Raw genomic sequence first — 21,242 nt, forward strand, 5'->3', positions numbered from 1 at the left:
CACCTCAACGTGCGTCGCAGGCGCCACACCAGCTCCAACCGACTGATTCCCTCTTTTTCCAACCGATTCTGGCCCTCGGCTCCACACACCAAGAGGGCCAATCTCTTCCACTCACTCTCCTACACCTCTTTTCTGCCTCACCTCCACCTGTTAACTGGGGAAAAGGTCCGAAGAAAACACCACGAACGGGAGCCACCAGATGTGTGACCACCACTCCGTGGCCGCCACCGGAAGTTCCGAAAAAGGCATTTTTAATACAAGTATTTCTTTCCTTCTTTTACTTCATCGAGTTATTGGATTATCTTAATGGAGGTTTTATCCTGCAAAAGCACCAGTGAGATAAGGGTATTTACACACGTGGCTATGATGTAGAATTCAGAGCCTGCAACAGTGGTGGAAGCAGATAAAATTGCACCTTTCAAAAAGAGTCAAATATTTCCTTGAAATGGAAGCTTTTCTTTTTTAAAGTACCCACTTCATTTTTTTTCCAATTACGGGGCAATTTAGCGTAGCCAATCCACCTAACCTGCACATCGTTGGGTTGTGGGGATGAGACACATGCAGACATGAAGAGAATGTGCAAACTCCACACGGACAGTGACTCGGGGCTGGAATCGAACCCGGATCCTCAATGCCGTGAAGCAGCAGTGCTAACCACTGCACCAACGTGCTCCCTGAAAAGGAAGCTTTTCCAGGGCTATGGTGAAAGAGGGAGTAGACTCTTTAAGAGAGACAGGATATACACAATGGGCCAAATGGTCACCTCCTGTGCTGTATAATTATACGGCTCTGTGATTGTACATCTGGAAGAAAGGGACAACCAGGATCACCGGCTTCTTTGTCGAAAATGGGAGATCTGGAGAGCGGTGCTCCTCTGTGTAGAAAACGGGGCTATGTGCGGCCTCAGTCACATGTTCACCGCTGAGGCCCCTTATGTGCCGTTTTATAGCCATGTGTTTCTCTATGCTGCGAGCGCCGGGAAACACGACCAAACAGGACTTTGTTCCCATTCAGTTGAATCGCGCGCAAAGTCTCTGTTGTCTATTCCAGGACATATGATAGAACTCTAACTCCATCTGTCCTTAATTTTTTTTATAACCAAATGAGTAATTTACTTCGAATCTCTGAAGGACCAGGACCCTCAAATGTATTAATTTTCTGAAATAGTGACAGCTGATGTGCAAAGCAGCTTCCCAAAAACAAGCCTGTGTTTTGAAACTGGGAAAAATCATAATTCCAGAGAGCATTTTGAGAATCTGTTTTTCATGACACGTGGATGTTGCTAGCAGGGGCAGCATTTATTGCCCATCCCGAACTGCCCTTGAGAAGGTGGTGATGAATGGGCTTCTTGAACCACTGTAGTCTGTGCGTGTAGGTACACTCGCTGTTGGGGAGAGAGCTTCAGGATTAGGGCGGATGAAGGAATCACGATATATTCCAAATCAGAGTGTGGTGCAACCTGGAGGTGATAGTGTTTCCATGCAACCGTTGCCCTTGTCCTTTCAGTTGGTTGTGGTTGCGTGTTTGGTAAATGTTGTTGAAGCAACCTTGCCAATTGCGGCATGGTGGCACAGTGGTTAACACCGCTGCCTCACAGCTCCAGGGACCCAAGTTCAATACCAGCCTCGAGTCACTGTCTGTGTGAAGTTTGCACTTTCTCCACGTGTCTGCGTGGGTTTCCTCCGAGTCTCCGGTTTCCTCCCACAGTCCAAAGATGTGGTTAGGTGGATTGGCCATGATAAATTGCCCCTTAGTGTTCAAAAGGTTAGGCGGGGTTACTGGGTTACGGGGATAGAACATAGAACTGTACAGCACAGTACAGGCTCTTCGGCCCACGATGTTGTGCCGATCTAGTCTGAAACTAAGATCAAAACAACCTACTCACAATCATTCTAGTGCACTCCATATGCCTATCCAATAACCGCTTGAAAGTTCCGAAAGTGTCCGACTCCCCTACCATAGCTGGGAGTGCGTTCCACGCCCCAACCACTCTGAGTAAAGAACCTACCTCTGACATCCCTCCTATATCTTCCACCATGAACCTGATAGTTATGCCTCCTTGTAACAGCTACATTCACCCGAGGAAAAAGTCGCTGAACGTCCACTCTATCGGTCCCTCTCATCATCTTATACACCTCAATTAAGTCACCTCCCATCCTTCTTCGCTCCAATGAGAAAAGCCCTAGCTCCTTCAACCTTTCCTCATAGGACCTACCCTCCAATCCAGGCAGCATCCTGGTAAATCTCCTTTGCACCCTTTTCAATGCTTCCACATCCTGCCTATAATGAGGTGACCAGAATTGCACACAATACTCCAAATGTGGTCTAACCAAGTTCTTGTACAGTCGCAGCATAATCTCACGGCTCTTAAACTGAATCCCCCTGTTAAAAAATGCTAATACACTATAGACTTTCTTCACGGCTCTATCCACTTGGGTGGCAACTTTCAGAGATCTATGGACATGAACTCAGAGATCTCTCTCCTCCTCCACATCCTTCAGAACCCTGCCGTTAACCCTGTAATCCGCATTCAAATTTGTCCTCCCAAAATGAATCACCTCACACTTATCAGGGTTAAACTCCATCTGCCACTTTTCAGCCCAGCTCTGCATCCTATCAAAGTTTCTTTGCAGCCTACAACAGCCCTCCACATTATCCACTACTCCACCAATCTTGGTGTCATCAGCAAATTTACTAACCCAACCTTCAACTCCATCATCCAAGTCATTGATAAAAATCACAAATAGCAGAGGACCCAGCACTGATCCCTGTGGTACACCGCTAGTGACTGGGCTCCAGGATGAAAATTTACCATCTACCACCACCCTCTGTCTTCTATATGATAGCCAGTTACTGATCCAATCGGCCAAATATCCCTCTATGCCATGCCTCCTTACTTTCTGCATGAGCCGATCATGGGGCACCTTTTCAAATGCCTTACTAAAATCCATGTATATGACATCAAATGCTCGACCTTCATCTATGTACTTAGTTACCTCCTCAAAGAATACAATCAAACTTGTGAGGCAAGACTTACCCATCACAAGTCCATGCGGACTATCCTGGATTAGGCTGTATCTTTCCAAATGATCATAAATCCTATCCCTGAGGACCCTTTCCAATAATTTACCGATGACCGAAGTGAGACTAACCGGCCTATAATTCCCAGGGTTATACCTATTCCTCTTCTTGAACAAGGGGACAACATTCGCCTCTCTCCAGTCTTCTGGCACTATTCCTGTAGACAGTGAGGATATAAAGATCAAAGCCAAAGGCTCTGCAGTCTCATCCCTCGCCTCACAAAGAATCCTAGGATATAGGCCCAGGGGACCTATCTATCCTCAGGATTCTCAAAATTCCGAACACATCTTCCTTCCGAATATCTACCGACTCCAGCCTACCAGCGTGTATTGCACTATCCTCCTCAACAACATGGCCCCTCTCCTTTGTGAACACTGAAGAAAAGTATTCATTTAGGGCCTCTCCTATATCTTCAGACTCCTTGCACACGTTCCCACTACTGTCCTTCACCGGCCCTAACTTCACCTTGGTCATTCTTTTATTCCTCACATAAGTGTAAAAAGCCTTGGGGGGGGGGTTTCTTGATCCTACCCGCCAAGGGTAGGGTGGAGGCATGGGCTTAGGTACGGTGCTCTTTCCAAGGACCGTTGCAGGCATGATGGGCCGAATGGCCTCCGTCTGCACTGTAAATTCTATGATTCAGTTGAAGACTAAGGACTAACATTGCATCCAAACCACTTCAAATAACAGCATGTACACCCGGGAGTGAAAGACAGAAGGCAAATTGCAAGAACCTCCAAGGCTGATGTCTCTAATGCTGGTCCAAAGGGATAAATCTGCATGCTTGTGGTCTGGCACAATGCCAGTCTGACAAAAACCCCAGCTGCCAGCTGATTTGTTTTTTCCTGCCTTCTTCCCTGTTGAACAACCACTTCAGCATCCATCAATGCTGCAACTGCCAACCAAGTCATGCCACTTGAGTCCAAATGTCAGCCGAGGCGAGTGTTTAGACTTGCTCCCCTATATACTGCAGCATGTCACCACACTGTCCGTGATGGGATGGAGGGGTGGGGTGGTGGTGGTGGTGGTGGGGGGGGGGGGGGGGGGGGGGGGTGTTGGTGGTGGTGAGGCAGGGAGGCTTTTAACATCCTACCTCTGCGATCTGTTAATTACATTTAATTACAGAAATAGAAAACGCAATATGAACTATGAACTTTGCAGTAATATATACAATCACAACCCAATTCTTGCATCCTGAAAATTATTTAGAGCATTCAGCTACAATAATATTTATCCGGACCTACACTATTTCTACATTGGGAGACTTCCGCAAGTTGGCAATGAACAGAATGGCCTAATGCAATCGGTTAGCTTTATCCTCCATGCCACTAAATATTTACTTGTTCAATATTATATTAGTGCTTTGGCATAGTTCAATACATTCCATGCTTTGAAATGAAGGTTTGACAAGTGCTTGTTCATATAAATTCCTATGAATAAATATTTAATTCCAAGATGACATTTGGGAATTTTAGCTTTAGATCCTTTAGCTGGCAATGCAGCAGTAACTATTCAAATAACCTTTCAATTACAACTTCAATCCCAAATGTAAATATGTGCACTCTCTCTCTCTCTCCTCATCCTTCTCAATTGATGGGGACTGTCCTCACCTGGTTCAATTCCTACTGATCCAGTCTATTGCAATGGCTTCTCTTCCCCTCCCTGTAACGTGACCTCTGGAGTATCCCAAGGATCCATCCTTGGCCCACTTCCATCATCCAAAAATATTAACATCAGCTTCCATGTGTGCGCTAATGACACACACAATTGTATCTCACCACCTCCTCTCTCCACCGCTCCACTTCCTCTGTTTTGTCCGACTGCCTGTCGGTCATCCAGCATTGAATGAACTTGGATTTCCTCTAATTGTGTATTAGTATTATGGGCCAGGGTTTAGAGAACACCAAAGTATATCATGGGGTTCATCTGACCCACAACTTTTAATAGATTTTGGTTATGAGGAGCACAGGCACCCACTTTACAGGTGTAAATCCAGTTAACATTTTATAAACACACAGTAAACATCTTATCAACTACCAGCACTGATACAGCCACCCCCCTCCCACGATATAGTACCTTATAGGTAACCCTTAGTAACTTTCCATTAGCCCAAAAGACCTTTTAACAAAGACAGTAGATTTGCATTCCTTACAGAAACAGGTATTACTTTGAAATCATCAAGTGATCTGGAGACATTCTTTAGCATGCAGAGACAGAGAGACCAAAATACACCTCCTTGGTTTGAATGCAGCTCTCCAACTGAAAACGAAACTAAAACTCAGAGCCAAAAACAGCTTCCAGCTCAACACAAAAGTAAAAAGCAGAGCTAGAACCCAGCTCGACCCACGCACTGACATCACTGCAGCCACTTGAGAAGACAAACCTTTCTTAAAGTGATATTCCCATGACAATTAGGAAGACCAAAGCCATTGGGCGGGATTCTCCGACGACCAGCCGTGTTTTCCTGGGCAGCGTGTCCTTACCGGCAGCTAGATTCGCCGTTCCCGCTACCTGCTAATGAGATTTCCCATTGTGATCATCCCATTCTGCCGGGAAACCCGCGGCTTAAGTGCACTGCTGACACAATAGAGAATCCCGCTGGCGGAGAAACCACTCCTTTGCCTTCGGCCTCCACGAAAAATATCTGTTCCTTCATCGCCAATTGCATCCCTCTTCCTAGTCACTGTCTCATGCTGGTCAAGCAAGAGCAATCAAACTCAAATAGATATTGTCAAAGCGATGCTCTTCAGGTGAGGAAATTACCAAATGATGCTTACTATTGTTTGTTATGTTATTTTTAAAACATTGCAGGCGATATAAGCCACACGGAAGTCAATCTGCGCTTGAATTGTCTTTTAACCTGCGTTTTCACTGAACTCTTTCGCTATTTCAGTCTACTGCTACCAACTGAGGCATGGAGTTGTTTACTCAAGGTTGTGAGAGATCCTTGCATACCTTTGCTGGAACCATGTGGTAAGATGGTGTGATGGATTCACTCAGGAAGAAATTATTGAGGATAAAATGTATGATCGGAAAGAGTGACTCGTGTAGCTGTCCAAAATTGGTATTATCTTGGAACGACGATGACTAAAAGCTCCCGTGCCTATCTGAGCTATGTCGCTGATGTCTGACTTTGCTTTCAGCTTATGCCAATCAAGCCACTAATTCTCAATGGTCAAATTAGTGTAAATTTGGGAATTTAAAAAAAAATCCAATTTACATTCTGTTGGCATCTCACTTTTACTCTTCTTACTTCGAACAGTTATGTTTATGATGATGCCTGTTTCCTGAGCTTCTGACTATTCAGGGAAGGAGCCATAATGCTGGGGACTCTGACTTGATTTTGATCCCTACACGGGTAATTGAGAATTGATCATCGTGGATCGCCGCGTATGTGCAGCTCAAATACTTGTCATTGTGCCCCTCTGTCATACAAAATAAATCACAGCAGCAAGAAAAATTGGTCCAACCGGAGAAATGGTCAAAATAAGCACCACAAACTTCTCAGAAACAAACAGTAATGTGGAGGGGGGGGATCCTACGATAATAAAGATGCCTTTTAAATATCCATCAGATTCTAACTTTAAAACACGGACAGCCCCCCAGGTCTGATATTGCGGACAACAAGGAGGTGAGATTTGGCTGTCGGCTGGCATTTCAGGAATTTACTTTGTGCTTGTTATGAACTTAGTTACAGGATGTATTCAGACGTGGTAGAGGTTTGGATTTTCCCAGCTAATTGGTCCGACTGGATGCAAGCAAACAAATTAGGAAATGTGAGCATTTTACAGACTTTGAATGCCTAGGGCTGTGAATTAGATGGAAAGGAAACAATAAGGCCTACTGTTCTACTTGTAACCTCTATTATACCTATAATGAGATTGTCCGTTATACATATGGTGAGATTCTCTATTTTAACCATAGTAAAGTCCTCTGCTTTACCCATACGCAGACCTTGTAAAACTGTAATTAGGCTTTAAATTATACTTGTAATGAGGTGCTTTGTTGTACCGACAATGAGTGTTTTGTTGTGACTTCTTTCCTATACTCCTTTCTGCGGCTCTGTTCCAATTGTGGCAATCAGTGAATTTGCCCTTCTTTCTATGTTATCTGAGTCCTAATGCTTAGAGTCGGCAGGTATCAAATGATACCACCACAAGTTTCAACCGACTATCGATCAAAGAGCCAAACACCAGTTTGTTCAAGGTCAAAGGTACTTTATTTACACACAATTAGTCATGCAACATAAACACTACTAGTTAACTACACCTATCGACTAAGACAACCTGTACTTAACTTCGGGCACCCGGCTTAGGTCAGAGAAAGAGTGGCCGCTGTTCGATTCTGGATCGAGTCCGAAGGAGTAACTGCTGCTCAGCTCGGCTCATCCGTCTGGTAGCGAGCGTTGAACTTGTACTTACTTCTGGTGTTGCTGCACTTGGAGATGGCCGTGACCGGGGTACCAAGGCCAAGAGAGAACGAACATGTGGCGGACTCTTCTTCTTATACTTAAGGGGTTTTCGCGCTCTTTTGGGCGGTCCTCCGGTTTGGGCCCCACTAATTGGATGATCCCTGATCACTCCGTTCGATTCCTAACCAATAAGTGGGCGAGGATCTGGATGGCTGGGCGTGTCCCAAGCGGTCACTGACCCCGTTGTTTGCGTTTCCCTTGAACAGGGAGTGGCGCCAAAATGTCTGGGACTGTCCCGGTTGCTCAAGTGCCAGTCCTTTGTTTTGGTGAAGATGGGCCATCAAATGCTAATCGGCCCCATTAAAATGCTAATTGGACGGAGTTTCGATACCGTCTGGACTTCTTGCTTACAAATATGCATTTCACGCTCTGAGCCTGCCTGAGTCTTGGCTTGTCCATTTTACCCGCTAGGCTTTGCGGGTTTCTCTGTACCTAGTAGGAAGTGGCCATCCCAGGTGGCTACACTTTATACTGGGGCCTCAGGAAAAGCTCTGGGTTGGATTCTTCAGCCGCACCACCGCAAGATCACCACGGATGGGACAGGGCCCACGTAAAGGTCCATTGACCTTGGGTAGGAATTTCCGGTCACCGGGCAGGTGCGGCCGAAGAATCCCGTCCTCTGTCTTAAGTTCTTTTCAGTGGCTCGTAATGACACTCAGTGTTTTGTATTCTTTCTTCGTTCATGGGATGTGGGTATCGCTGGATGGCTCAGCATTTATTGCCCACCCCGAGGATATTTAAGAGTCACCCACATTGCCTTATGTGTTGTTATGATGCCTGTGGAAACTGATAACTTAAAAAAATAAATTTGAGTTTCCAGTTAAGGCTTCCAATTAACAGCTGAACGGATAACAGAACAGAATTTCACATTTTCAGATGTAACAGGCTAAAAGCACCATTGACTAATTTTTATGGGTAACTTATACTTTAATCCACAGTAAGGAAATTTTAAAACAACCTAAGAAACCCACCATCAGGCATACATTACGCTCTCCTTTGAGTAGACATTCACAGAATCAGTCCAATGTGAAGCTTAGCTTCTAATTATTTAATTCTGACCTTTTTCTTTCACAGCCTGGAAAGTTTTAACTCTAGAACTCTTTCATGTTGCAAATATCCTGAGAGACTTCTTCCTCGAGCTAAGCTAGGCAAATCTTCCAGCCTCATTTTTAACTCCACACAAATTGATACTGCAGTTTTGGACAGGACTAAAACATATGAACTTGATTTGTGCCCCCCCCCCCCCCGCACAGTGTTCACAAACACTCTCAAAGACTATGCTCATCCTTGTTCTTGTGAGGTGCACCCTACACATCAGCTTCAGCTGTACCAGCCCCAACCTCACGCATGAAGTTTAAGCATTCACTCTCCGGTGCACCTCACACCACAACACTCCTCCATACCCTCCCCCAACTCTTCCTCCCACTTTGCCTTAATCCCCTCCAGCGATACCTTCTCTCACAGTATCACCCCATAAATTGCTGACACCACCCCCTTCTCCATTTCCCCTGTCATCAGTACCTCTTCCAACAGTGTGGAGGCCTGTGCCACCGGAAAGCTCTGTACCTCCTTCCGAGCGAAATCACGGACCTGCATATATCTTTTTTTAAAAATATATTTATTAAAGATTTTTAACACAATTTTTCTCCCTTACAAACAATAACCCCCCCCCCCACCCCCACCCCCCCGTAACAAAAAAAAACGAGAAATTGCGCAGAGCAAGATATATACATGACCTGAATATATCTAAACATCTCCCCCTGTCCCAACCCATATTTCTCCCCCAGCTCCTCCAGCCTCGCAAACCGATCCCCAGAAACAAATCCTTTAATGCCCTAACTGCCCTCTCTTCCCATCTCTGAAAAGTCCCATCCCACTTCCCTGGCTCAAATCTATGATTCACCCGAATCGGCATTTTCATTGATCCCGCCCACAACCTAAAGTGCTGATGCAACTGCCTCCAGATCTTCAACGTCGCCACCACCAGTGAACGGCACAAATATTTTCCTGGGGCCATCGGGAGTGGCGCTGTTGCCAACGCCCTCAGCCCAGACTCCCTGTGCAGCCATGAAGGTTGCAATTTTTACTGATGGCTTTGAGGGTTGATGAACAATAAATGGAATAAAAAAGCAGCAATGCCTTTACTCGGTGGTGTGTTTCTGGCACAGCTCACCTTCGTATGCAGAGTGTCGAAAAGCACGCAAAAGCAGCTACAGCAACAATCATCCCAATGTACTACAGCACACAAAATGTCAAGGAGATATTGTCAGAATGTCCATAAAATTCCCAAGTTTGAATTGGGATGCAGCATACCGACTATCCAACACGGTAGCATAGTGATTAGCACAGTTGTTTCACAGCTCCAGGGTCCCAGGTTCGATTCCCGGCTTGGGTCATGTCTGTGTGGAGTCTGCACGTTCTCCCCGTGTCTGCGTGGGTTTTCTCCGGTGCTCCGGTTTCCTCCCACAGTCCAATGATATGCAGATTAGGTGGATTGGCCATGATAAATTGCCCTTAGTGTCCAAAAGGTTAGGTGGGGTTACTGGGTTACGGGGATAAAGGGGATAGGGTGGAGGCATAGGGCTTGGGTAGGGTGCTCTTTACAAGGGCCGGTGCAGACTAGATAGGCTAAATGGCCTCCTTCAGCATTGTAAATTCTATGACTCTATCCGAGTTCAAAATGTTTAAATGGTGTTTTGAGTAAGGGTTTCTTAATTCAGGCCTGTCTGAATCAGACAAGCAAACCACAAAAATTCAGCAAGCAGTTGGAAGTAAAGGTCTGCACAGGCTGAACATGTCAGGATTAACAGTAGAAGAGCTAAGGTATTCCCAAAAGATATGGGCTGGGATTCACCGATATCGCGGCCAAGTGTTGACGCCGGGGTCAAAACCGGCACGAGCCACGCCGGCGTAAACAGGCCTCCAGGCCCAGTAATTCTCCTGTTCTTCGGGGGCTAGAACGGCACCGGAGTGCTGTGTGCTGCTCCGGTGCCGAAAGGTGGCCCTACAAAGCCGGCGCAGGTCTGCGCATACGTGCAACGGCCGTCTCTGCACCGGCATATGCGCGTGTTTGCCGCGCCGGCGCGGAGCAACTTGTCGGCGAATGAACAGCGGGCCCTCGCGGCAGGAGGTAGGCCCCGTCCAGATCGCGGCAGTCCGCTGATCGGAAGCCCCCGATCGTGGGTCTCGACCCCGTGGAGCGCCCCCTGGCGTCAGATCCCCCTCCCCCCCCCCCCCCACTCCAGGACGTCCACATCGGCCACGGGTCCGGGCTCCCGCCGGGTGGTACCAGGTCTGAACCACGCTGGCGGGACTCAGCGGAACTTGGCGGGAGATCGGCTCGTTGCACGCGGAGGAATCGCCACAGGGCCCCCGATCGGCGCCGCAACAACCACGCGGGCGCGATTGCCGTCGATTCTTCGGTCGCTGGAGAATCGGCAGCCCGACTTTGGAGCGGCAATGCAGGATTCTCGCGTCCTGCCCGTCGATTCTCCGACCCAGCGCGGGCTCGGAGAATCCCGGCCAAGGATTACATTGGAGAACCAGTTCAGAGTCGGGTTACACATCCGCATTCATTGACCAGAGGTCAAGTCATTTTGACAACAGCCGACAATATCCATAGACCACATGGTCAGCAGCTGCAGAGAAAATGGTACGTAATGTGATTTTTCAAAGACAGAGCTAGCAGACAACTGTTGAGTTGTTGATCATATTCATTCCAATGGAAACATTCCAGAAGGATTTGGTAGGCTAGCCCAAAACATATAAATTCAAAGAACTACTCAAGAATGGATGCAAGCACAAAGTTTACAAGTTCTAGTGCAACTCCAATTGTTGACACACCCGCTAGAACGCTCAAACATATCTAGACACGTGGAAGGTGTGTTCTGCATGTACCAAGGAAATGTCCAGCTTTTCATGAATTCTTCTAAGTATGTGGCAGAAAAGGCCATTTGCAGTAACGGGGAACAAGAGCAAAGACTGATGCAGCTACAAAGAGCCATGCACTGATCCAAACAGACTGTACACAACTTCAAGCAGTAAGAATGACCATCTAGTATTCCGTAAGAAACATATATATGAGTTTATTGACAAGCCAGAAAATGATGAAGATGTGCACAACGAGGCAAAGAGCGGTGAACACAGATTTCACACCATCAGTCTCGTGGAAAACATAAATGGCATCACACCGTCGGAAGTGTGTTTGTCAAGTTCAAAATATCCGACCTAAGAAAGTGAAGAATTATTTGTTGTCGGCCAAGATTGATCCAGGGCAAAGTGCCAACACATTGCCTCTAAATTCTAAAAGGCATGTACAAACACATGGAAGGCCATGGTGAAACCTATTACCGTGAAGCTTTCACCATACAACAGTTCCATAATTTCATGTGCAGGATCAATAGTCCTGGAGTGCAAGTACAATCGATCCTCCTGGGTGTCACAGATGTTATATATTATGGAAACCTAAACCTAAAACAGTCGCAGGTCTACCGACATGCCATAACCCTGCACTCGTGAAAATCCATGAAATTAGTCAAACATCACAAAGCAAATCAATCTCAGAAACAATCCTATCAGTTCATAACCTAACATCGAAATATCATCAATGTTTCAACAAGATATGTAGTTTCAAGGGAACTTCAACGGCACAAATAGTGCAGTGGTTAGCACTGTTGCTTCACAGCGCAGGGACCCGGGTTCAATTCCCGGCTTGGGCCACTGACTGTGCGGAGCCTGCACGTTCTCCCCATATCTGCATAGGTTTCCTCCAGGTGCTCCGGTTTCCTCCCACAAGTCCCGAAAGACGTGCTTGTTAGATGAATTGGACATTCTTAATTCTCACTCAGTGTACACGTAGTATGGCGACTAGGCTATTTTCACAGTAACTTCATTGCAGTGTTAATGTAAGCCTACTTGTGACAATAAAAATTATTATTACAATACATTTGCAGGAGAATGCAGGTCTGTCAATTGATCCATCACATAAGTGCAGCATCCACATACAAGACTAATTGAAGGTCAAACTAGACAAAATGGAGAAAAACATAGAACACACAGTGCAGAAGGAGGCCATTTGGCCCATCGAGTCTGCACCGACCCACTTAAGCCCTCACTTCCACCCTATCCCCATAACCGCTCTTAACCTTTTTGGCCACTAAGAGAAATTTATCATGGCAATTCACCTAACCTGCACCGCTGGCGCAGTGAGGCCACAGTGCTATCCACTTGTGCTACTGTGCTGCCCAGAATCATTAAAGACAGAATCATTAGAAGTGTACAAGAGCACGCAAATCGCTGCAGCTCAGTCACATGTTTCCTAAAGAACGATAGATCATTGATCGTATTTAAATGATACTTAAATGCAGCAATGAAATGTTATCATTAGGAAATGCCCACATTAGAAGAGTTAGATCTAAGTTTTGTGGGTGCAAAATTCTTCTCGAAGCTTAATACCGAGCATGGTTACTGGTCAGTCCATCTCATGGAACATTCCCAAGAATGCAGTACATACTTTGTCGGGTGATACTGTTTTCAACAACTCCCTTTTAGGCTATCTGTTAACCAGGGTCTCTTTCAAGGTCACACAGACCACGTTACACCACTACCAGGATGCATCTGTATCGCAGATGATATGGCTGTTGTAAGAAGAACCAAACAAGACCATGACCACAATCTACACTTATTGATGAAAGTGGCACGTAATGAAGGATTGGTGTTCAACAGTCATTAATGTGCCAACAACGTGCAGCAGAATTTCTTCGGTTCCATTTATTCCAGTGCTGGCATATGTCCTGATCCAAGTAAAATAGAGGATATTAAAGCTATGCCAACTCCTCAAGGTATGGACAAACTTCAGAGATGTTTGCATCGCTTTACTTTCTAGCCACCATACATTCCCAATTTTGTACAAAGGTCTTTATCGCTAAGACAATTGTTGAGAAAGTATGTGCCTTTCCTGTTCTATTAAGACCACCAATTCCTCTTTGAACCACTGAAGCTGTCATTATCAGAAACATCTGCATTGCAATTTTACAATCCTCGGGAGGCATTACCCTAGAGATAGATGTCTCACAGAAAAGTATGGGAGCATGTATATTATAGCAAGGTAAACTGATTGTATTTGCTTCAAAATCTCTGTCCATTATGCAATCCAACCACTCTAACATAGAGTGGGAAACATTAACTTTAGCGTTTGGAATCATGCGTTTTCATATCTAACTCTTTGAAAAATATTTGTGGTGCAGACCAAGCAGAAGCCAATGGAGATAATTTGGTGAAAACTACTAACCAATGCACCGCAAAGATTGCAACATCTCTGGATAAAAATTCAAGGTTGTGACTGTGGAATTAGATGTAAGCCAGGTGACTTGGTCATCACGTCAGATACAGTTTGAAAATAGATGTTATGCCCTTATATCTGCAAATTATCACCAAACTTGAAGATGTTCTTTAAATTGATCATTTATACTTTGCACAATGCAATTGCCTGTAGCTACAAGACAAAATGGAAAAACATTCTACACTATCAAAACTGTGGAAAGTTGTCATTGAAGAATGGCCTGATTCAATTCAGCATGTCCACAATCACAGGAGACCCAATTTGGCCTTACTGGGACAAGCCAGGCACGTCCCAGGGGGTCGATTTTCAATTCAGCGAGGTTATCATACTGGAATCTTGCAACCTGAGATTTTCAACAACATCCTAATATTCAATCACACATGGGCATATCGGATGAAAAGACTCGCAATCGAGATTGTCTATTGGCCGGGTACGAACAATGACTTTGAAGTCGTTGCCAAGAAGTGGAAGGCATGTCAAAGGCATATGCCAAGTCAGCACGAAGAACTGTTGATTCCACATGAAGTTCCCACCCATCCTTGGTCCAAAAATCACAATCAGCCTCTTTTATGCCCATGGCACTGACATCATTGACATTGTCAATTATTTTACCAAGTGCCCCATTATTTGGCACTTGTACAATGCGTCAAACGCAACCGTCGCACACACTCCCCGAGCTATTTTCAGGTCATTTGGTGCTCCAAGAATGATCATTGCAAATAACAGTCCCCAATTTATTGGTAAGCCATTTTAGGATGTGTGTGAGAAGTGGAATAAGGATCACACTACTTCTCCTCCTCGTTACCCTAGATCGAATAGCCTAACTGAAAGATTTGCCGGGGGAAATCCCTAATTTTCAAATGTAGACAGATCTAGCAAGATCTACACGTTTCAGTGTTACATTTGAGAGTGACACCTCTAGGATCAACCATCCCATCACTGTCAGAACTCATGTTCGTCAGCCCATTGTGACCCAATTTATCTTCTCTTACCCATTCTGCTGTCTCAGAAACAAGAGAACAACTTCTAATACTACAAAAGAAGGTGGACAATAAAAATGCTGCAGCTATTGAATTGCCAAGTTTCAAAAATAAGTTCACATCCACGATACCACAGAAGCAATGTGGCAACCAGCTGAGGTAAGAAGGATTTGTCCAGAACTAAGCTCTTATGAAGTCATTACACACAAAAGGTGCAACAGTGAGGTGTGACCAAGGAAAAATCGGATCCATCCCAGCTCCTCAACCACGGTGCAGTTCTACTGCATCTCGGACAAGATCCCAAATGCAGGCAGGAACAACATCCATAAATGACAATTCCACAGATCATTGGGATCCGCTAAAGAAACCTCCAAACAAGATGACCACCACAAAATCTGGGCATTCCAGAACACTTTGGAGACTCATAGATTTACCAATTCTGTGGACTTAAGTTGTGGTAACTAAACATGGACATATATTGTAAATAGTACTACTACTTTGGAAGGGGGGACATTTTAAAACAAAAGGGGCTTTGTGCTATCTCTTTAAGGCTATCAGCATGTCATTACCAGAGGGAAAATGTTTAATGTGATCCAGTCTTAGTTTCACTTTTGCTTTGAGTAGAGCACAGACACAGGTCTGACATCATCAAGCTTTATACCTGTGTATAACTGTTCTCATGTGCCTAAGCTTAATAAATGAACCCACAACCTGTTTACCCACTCCCTTATGAGTGATTGGTGCCTTGTGTTTTGTACAGTAAATAGGCCCACTGTGTTATATCAACATGATAGCACAAAAGGAAGTGCTGTCAGCCACCCGTTTATGAACACACTGTTCCACACAATAGACCAGAGCTGTTAAATGTTACTGAGACAAACTAATTCATTGTTTACAGCCTTTGGAGAAACACCAAAAATGAGCAACTCTTGTTTTGGTGTTTTATTTAAATTCGTATCAATCTCTCATCACTGGCAGTCCCTCGGGATTGAGGATGATTTGCTTCCACCCTGGTTCGATGGGCTCTGAGGTGGTTGATATATAATGTGCATTCTGCTGCCTCTGCCACATATTGGGCAGGTGGTGCTTGAAAGGTTGTGTGGATGGATTGTTTGGGTGTTTGTTCGTTCTCGGCAATGCTTCGACTTCACCACCTGCAGGTTGCCGAAAATGTCTCTTGCTGTGTTTGCTGCCTCCCTGCATTTTGGTTGGTCACAACCCAGGGTCTCCCATGAGTCGGCAGGTATATTTAACCTCTACAAGGATGCTTTGTGGATGTCCAGTGTGTCCGTTGTCCTCCTGGGAGTCTCCTGTTTCGACCGAGTTCTGGGTAGAGCAGTTGTTTCAGGAATCTGGGTCCCACCCAGAGAAACTGGTTTAGAGTGATTAGCATCTCGATGCTGGGCAGGTTGGCTTGGGAGAGTACAGGGGGTGCGTGTGAGGGTGGGGGGAAAGGGGGTGGTTGGTAAACAGTGACAGCACAACTTTTGAGAGGGTAATCAAAAAATGGCAGATCGGAAGTGAGGATAGCGTGGGGAATGGAACAATGGCACCAGCTAAACTGATTTGTTTAATTGTTGATGGAGAGGCAGAGAGGCCCTGGGAGGCTTGGAAAAGAAGTGAGTGTTTCTGGGAGGGTGACGATTTTGGATATTAAAGTGTGACAACTGAGGTAGCTCCGCTCAATCCGTTGGAAATCTGAATGTCAGTTAATATTTTGGATTAAGATCGATTAATTATGAAGTTCTAAAGTGCTTGAAATGCATCATTTTTAATATAAACATTCACATTTTTCTAGGGAGCTTACCCTCGGACTCCCCTACAATTGCACCATCAATTTTGTGCCTTCCATTCAGCCTTTCAGGTACTTTTGTTCATTCTCCTTCATTAACAATGAAGAAATGTCAAGGCAAACCTTCCTCTTTAGGTCTTGGGGCACACAGGTGGGTTGTAAACAGCAAAATCAGCCTGGGGACCAATGCATACTCTAATATAGCTATCTACCATCGCCCCTCTCCTCCACCTCGCTGACTGCATGTCTTGCCCCCCCCCCCCCCCCCGCCCCCGCACCCTTCTCCAGCCCCACTGTTCCCACCCATTTTACTCTTTGTAATCCACTCAGGCCAAGCACTAAAGAGGAAACTCTTGCCCTCGTTGTGCATGCCCATCGTTTAAAACCCATGTGACATGTTATTTTCTCGTCCTGCTCTTTATTCATCCGCTGTTTGTTGCCTCCTGGGTCACCTGTTGCTCATTGTCCAGGTTGCATGTATCATAGCACAGGCCTGGTTACACTGGGCTGTGAGGCCAGTCGAGCCATCTAGGCCCTGTATAATTTTCTGTCAGAAGGCTGGAGGTAGTGGCATAATGGTGTTGTCACTGGACTAATAATCCAGAGACTCTGGGAACCCAGCTTCGAATCCCACCATCTGCAGGTGGCTAAATTTGTATTCAAGACAAATCTGGAATTAAAAGTCTGATGATTACCACATCGGGTTCACTAATGTCCTTGATGGAAGTAAATCTGTTGCCTATGTGACTCTAGGCCACACAGCAATGGTTGACTCTTAAAGTGACCTCTAAACAAGGGCAAATGGGGATGAGTAATAAATGCTGGCACCCACATCCATGAACGAATAAAAAAAGCACTCTGGTTCAGTTTCTCCTCCAGTACTAGATTCATTGTCATTTCCCTTTGTGAGGACACTTGGTGAGGTATGTCTTTAAAGCCAGCTACATCCAAATGGCTGACATCTCCATTCTGTATGGGTTGAGCCTGTAGTGAGACACTATGGTGGGAATCTCCAGCCCCCCAGCCATGTGTTTCTCAACGGCATGCTCTTCACTGGAGGCAGACTTCTCTCTTCCTGCCGATTGTCAATGGGATTTCCCATTGAAGCCACCCCACCCCACCTGGAAACCTGTAAGTGGGTGGGGGGAGGGGGGGGGTTTGCATCTGCCAGCGGGAAATGAGAATCCCGACGGCCACTGTACAAAGCACCTTTTGGTGAAGACCTTCGCAAATCTGTGGATTGAACTGTCAACATCCAGGCAGTAGTACTTCAGAGCTAGCCATGGCACTATCCAGGGTGTTTCAGTGCAGCTACAACACTCGTATCTACCCAGCAATGTGGAAACTTGCCAAGGGATGTCCTGGCTGTCCAGAAAAAGCAGGACAAATCCAATCCAACCAATCAAAGGCTTGTTAGTCCACTCTCGATTATCAGCGAAGTGATGGAAGGTGCCAACAGCAGTGCAGTAAAGTGGCACTTAGTCAGCAATAACCTGCTCACTGATGCTTAGTTTTGGGCAGGTAAGTGCCAAATAATATTCACACATGAGGGAAAAATCAAAAGTTCCTCATCTCTATGGCCTGAATTTCTTTGCTGCCATCAACCTTCAAATAGTCTACAGCAACAACAGTGCTGTAAAGTGGCACGGAGTCAGCACTTCCAATAGTCTATTCCATCACCTTCTCCATGTGAAGAAGGGTTTTTGGATCCAGTCCTAAATTTGCCTTTCACTCTGTGAACGATTCCTTCATCCAACTTTCACCTTATTGACTGCTGTTGGAAGTGAAACAAAAACAGAAAATGCTGTGAACACTCAGTTCAGTTCATGTTTCTTCGTCAGAAGTTTAAAATAACCATTAATCCTGCCAGAACGCATCTAAAGATTTATACCATGCCTGTAAGGAGCAAACAGAATTTGGACTGTCTGTACCATGAGGTAAACATGAGTAAGAGAGTTAAGACAACTTAGGTCCAGTTTAATATTCATTTGCAGCAGTAATTGCAAATCATGATGTACAATATCCCTCCCCACCACCCTCAAACATTGGTTGTTTCGATACATATCACTTTTATATGTTAAAAATATTGTTCCTGGGGCAGCACGATGGTGCAGTGGTTAGCATTGCTGCCTCACACGCCGAGGTCCCAGGTTCGATCCCGGCTCTGGGTCACTGACCATGTGGAGTTTGCATATTCTCCCCGTGTTTGCGTGGATTCGCCCCCACAACCCAAAGATACGCAGGGTAGGTGAATTGGCTACACTAAATTGCCTCTTAATTGGAAAAATTAATTTGGCTACTAGTTAAACTACACCTATCAACTATGACAACCTGTACTTAACTTCAGGCACCCGGCTTAGGTCAGAGGAACAGTGGCCGTTGTTCATATCTGGATCTACTGGGTCTGGAGAAGCAACTGCTGCTCAGCTGAGCTCATCCGTCTGGTAGCGGGCGTTGAACTTGAACTTGCTTCTGGTGGTGCTGCGATTGGAGATGGACGTTGCCGGAGCGCCAGGTCCAAAAGAGGTTGAACACATGGCAGCGTCTCTCTTTATCCTTGGGGAATTTCGCGCTCTTTTGGGCGGTCCTTCGGTTTGGACCTCATTAATTGGGTAGTTCCCGATCACTGTATTCGATCTGAGCCAATAAAGGGGCAGGTGCTTTGATGGCTGGGTGTGTCCTAAACGGTCACTGACACTGTTGTTTACGCTTCCTGAGTACAGGGAGTGGCGCTGAACTGTCTGGGATTGTATCGGCTACTCAAGTATCACTCCTTTGTCTTACGGAGATGGGCCATCAAAATGCTAATCGGTTGGGGGTTTTTATGCTGTCTGGATTCTTTGCTCACAAATATACATTCAGGCTCTGAGCCTGCCTGAATCTTACATTGTCCACATTTCCCTTTAGGCTTTGCGAACGTCCATGTTTCTTGTTGTAAGTGGCCATCCCCGATGGCTACAGTCCGTCCTCTTGATCCTCAACGTAAAGCGTTAAGGATCACACTACTGAATCTTCTCCTGTTCTCTGGTATGCTGGTTACTCTCAATCAAGGACGGGTTCTATCCTACTCTGTCCTATGGGTCGAAAATGTACCTAAGTTTTCCTTAATACAACACGCATCTATAAAATTCTAAGGGGGCACTATAACATTCAATCATACATTTCAGTTTCTTTATACAAACAGGGGAACCTCTAACTGTCCTCAACTAAACTACACTCATACTGCTATCTAATGACCAAAGGAACTTATATTACAGTACAAAATGAACAATAGCAGCATCATATTCCTACTTAACACTTGTGTCAATTTACAGAGAAAGTAATTTTATTTTAAAAAACGTAGAATTTATTAGGGAGGAAGAGGTTCAAAAGGAGTGTGGGGCCTGTTGAAGTCCGAGGAAAGGGGCTCGGAGTCTGTATACTGGAGGGTGGGAGACTCTCCTTTGCCATTTCCGAAGTCTGATCGTCTGGATGACACTGCAAAGTATAGCTATAACCAGTAGGGCTTCTACCGTGTACAAAAGGGGGTACCATTTTATGATATTCTCACACCATGTGGGGGTATCAGTGGCTGTGTCTATGTGTGGTGTAGTGTCCGGGCTAGGGGTATCGTGTTGGGTAGTCACGTTTAGGGCCTGTGTGGTGAGGGGTGTAGGGGCGGATAACGCACACAACTATATTGATCCAACGACGATCATGATGCAGATCATCAGGTCCGTCTTCATCTTGTCTGTATCTTCCTCTGTCTTCTGGTCTATTTGTATCTTCCTGGGGTACAAGCATAATATCTGTTATTATCTTGTTTTTTTTTTTATTAAATATTTTATTGAAAATTTTTGGTCCACCAACACAGTACATTGTGCATCCTTTACACAATATTATAACAGCACAAATAACAATGACCTATTTTATATAAACAAAAAATGAATAAATATTAAATAACAAAAATGAAAACTAGCCCTAATTGGCAACTGCCTTGTCACACGTTACACCCCCCCCGCCCCCCCCCCCCCCCCCCCAATCCTGGGCTGCTGCTGCTGCCTTCTTTTTCCCATTCCATCTATCTATCCGCAAGGTATTCGACGAACGGTTGCCACCGCCTGGTGAACCCTTGAGCCGACCCCCTTAGGACGAACTTAATCCGCTCTAGCTTTATAAACCCCGCCATGTCATTTATCCAGGTCTCCACCCCCGGGGGCTTGGCTTCTTTCCACATTAGCAATATCCTGCGCCGGGCTACTAGGGACGCAAAGGCCAAAACATCGGCCTCTCTCGCCTCCTGCACTCCCGGCTCTTGTGCAACCCCAAATATAGCCAACCCCCAACTTGGTTCGACCCGGACCCCCACTACTTTTGAAAGCACCTTTGTCACCCCCATCCAAAACCCCCGTAGTGCCGGGCATGACCAAAACATATGGGTATGATTCGCTGGGCTTCTCGAGCACCTCGCACACCTATCCTCCACCCTAAAAAATTTACTGAGCCGCGCTCCAGTCATATGCGCCCTGTGTAATACCTTAAACTGAATCAGGCTTAGCCTGGCACACGAGGACGACGAGTTTACCCTACTTAGGGCAT

General features: G+C 45.6%; 1 protein-coding gene across 11 annotated transcripts in view; it reads left to right on the forward strand.

Annotated features, from left to right (window-relative positions):
• LOC140396152 (contactin-1-like) overlaps positions 1-21,242 on the forward strand; it is a 1,065,645-nt gene that overhangs the window by 989,068 nt on the left and 55,335 nt on the right. For 10 of the 11 annotated variants that reach the window (XM_072484363.1, XM_072484362.1, XM_072484364.1 and 7 more), the window contains one exon: positions 16,671-16,736. The exons of the other annotated variant lie outside the window; for it this stretch is intronic. In XM_072484363.1, coding sequence (XP_072340464.1) covers positions 16,671-16,736 — 66 coding nt within the window. The remainder of the gene's footprint in view (positions 1-16,670; positions 16,737-21,242) is intronic. 11 annotated transcript variants of the gene reach the window in all.

This window comes from Scyliorhinus torazame, chromosome 19 (genome assembly GCF_047496885.1).
Source record: "Scyliorhinus torazame isolate Kashiwa2021f chromosome 19, sScyTor2.1, whole genome shotgun sequence".
Lineage (NCBI taxonomy): Eukaryota > Metazoa > Chordata > Chondrichthyes > Carcharhiniformes > Scyliorhinidae > Scyliorhinus > Scyliorhinus torazame.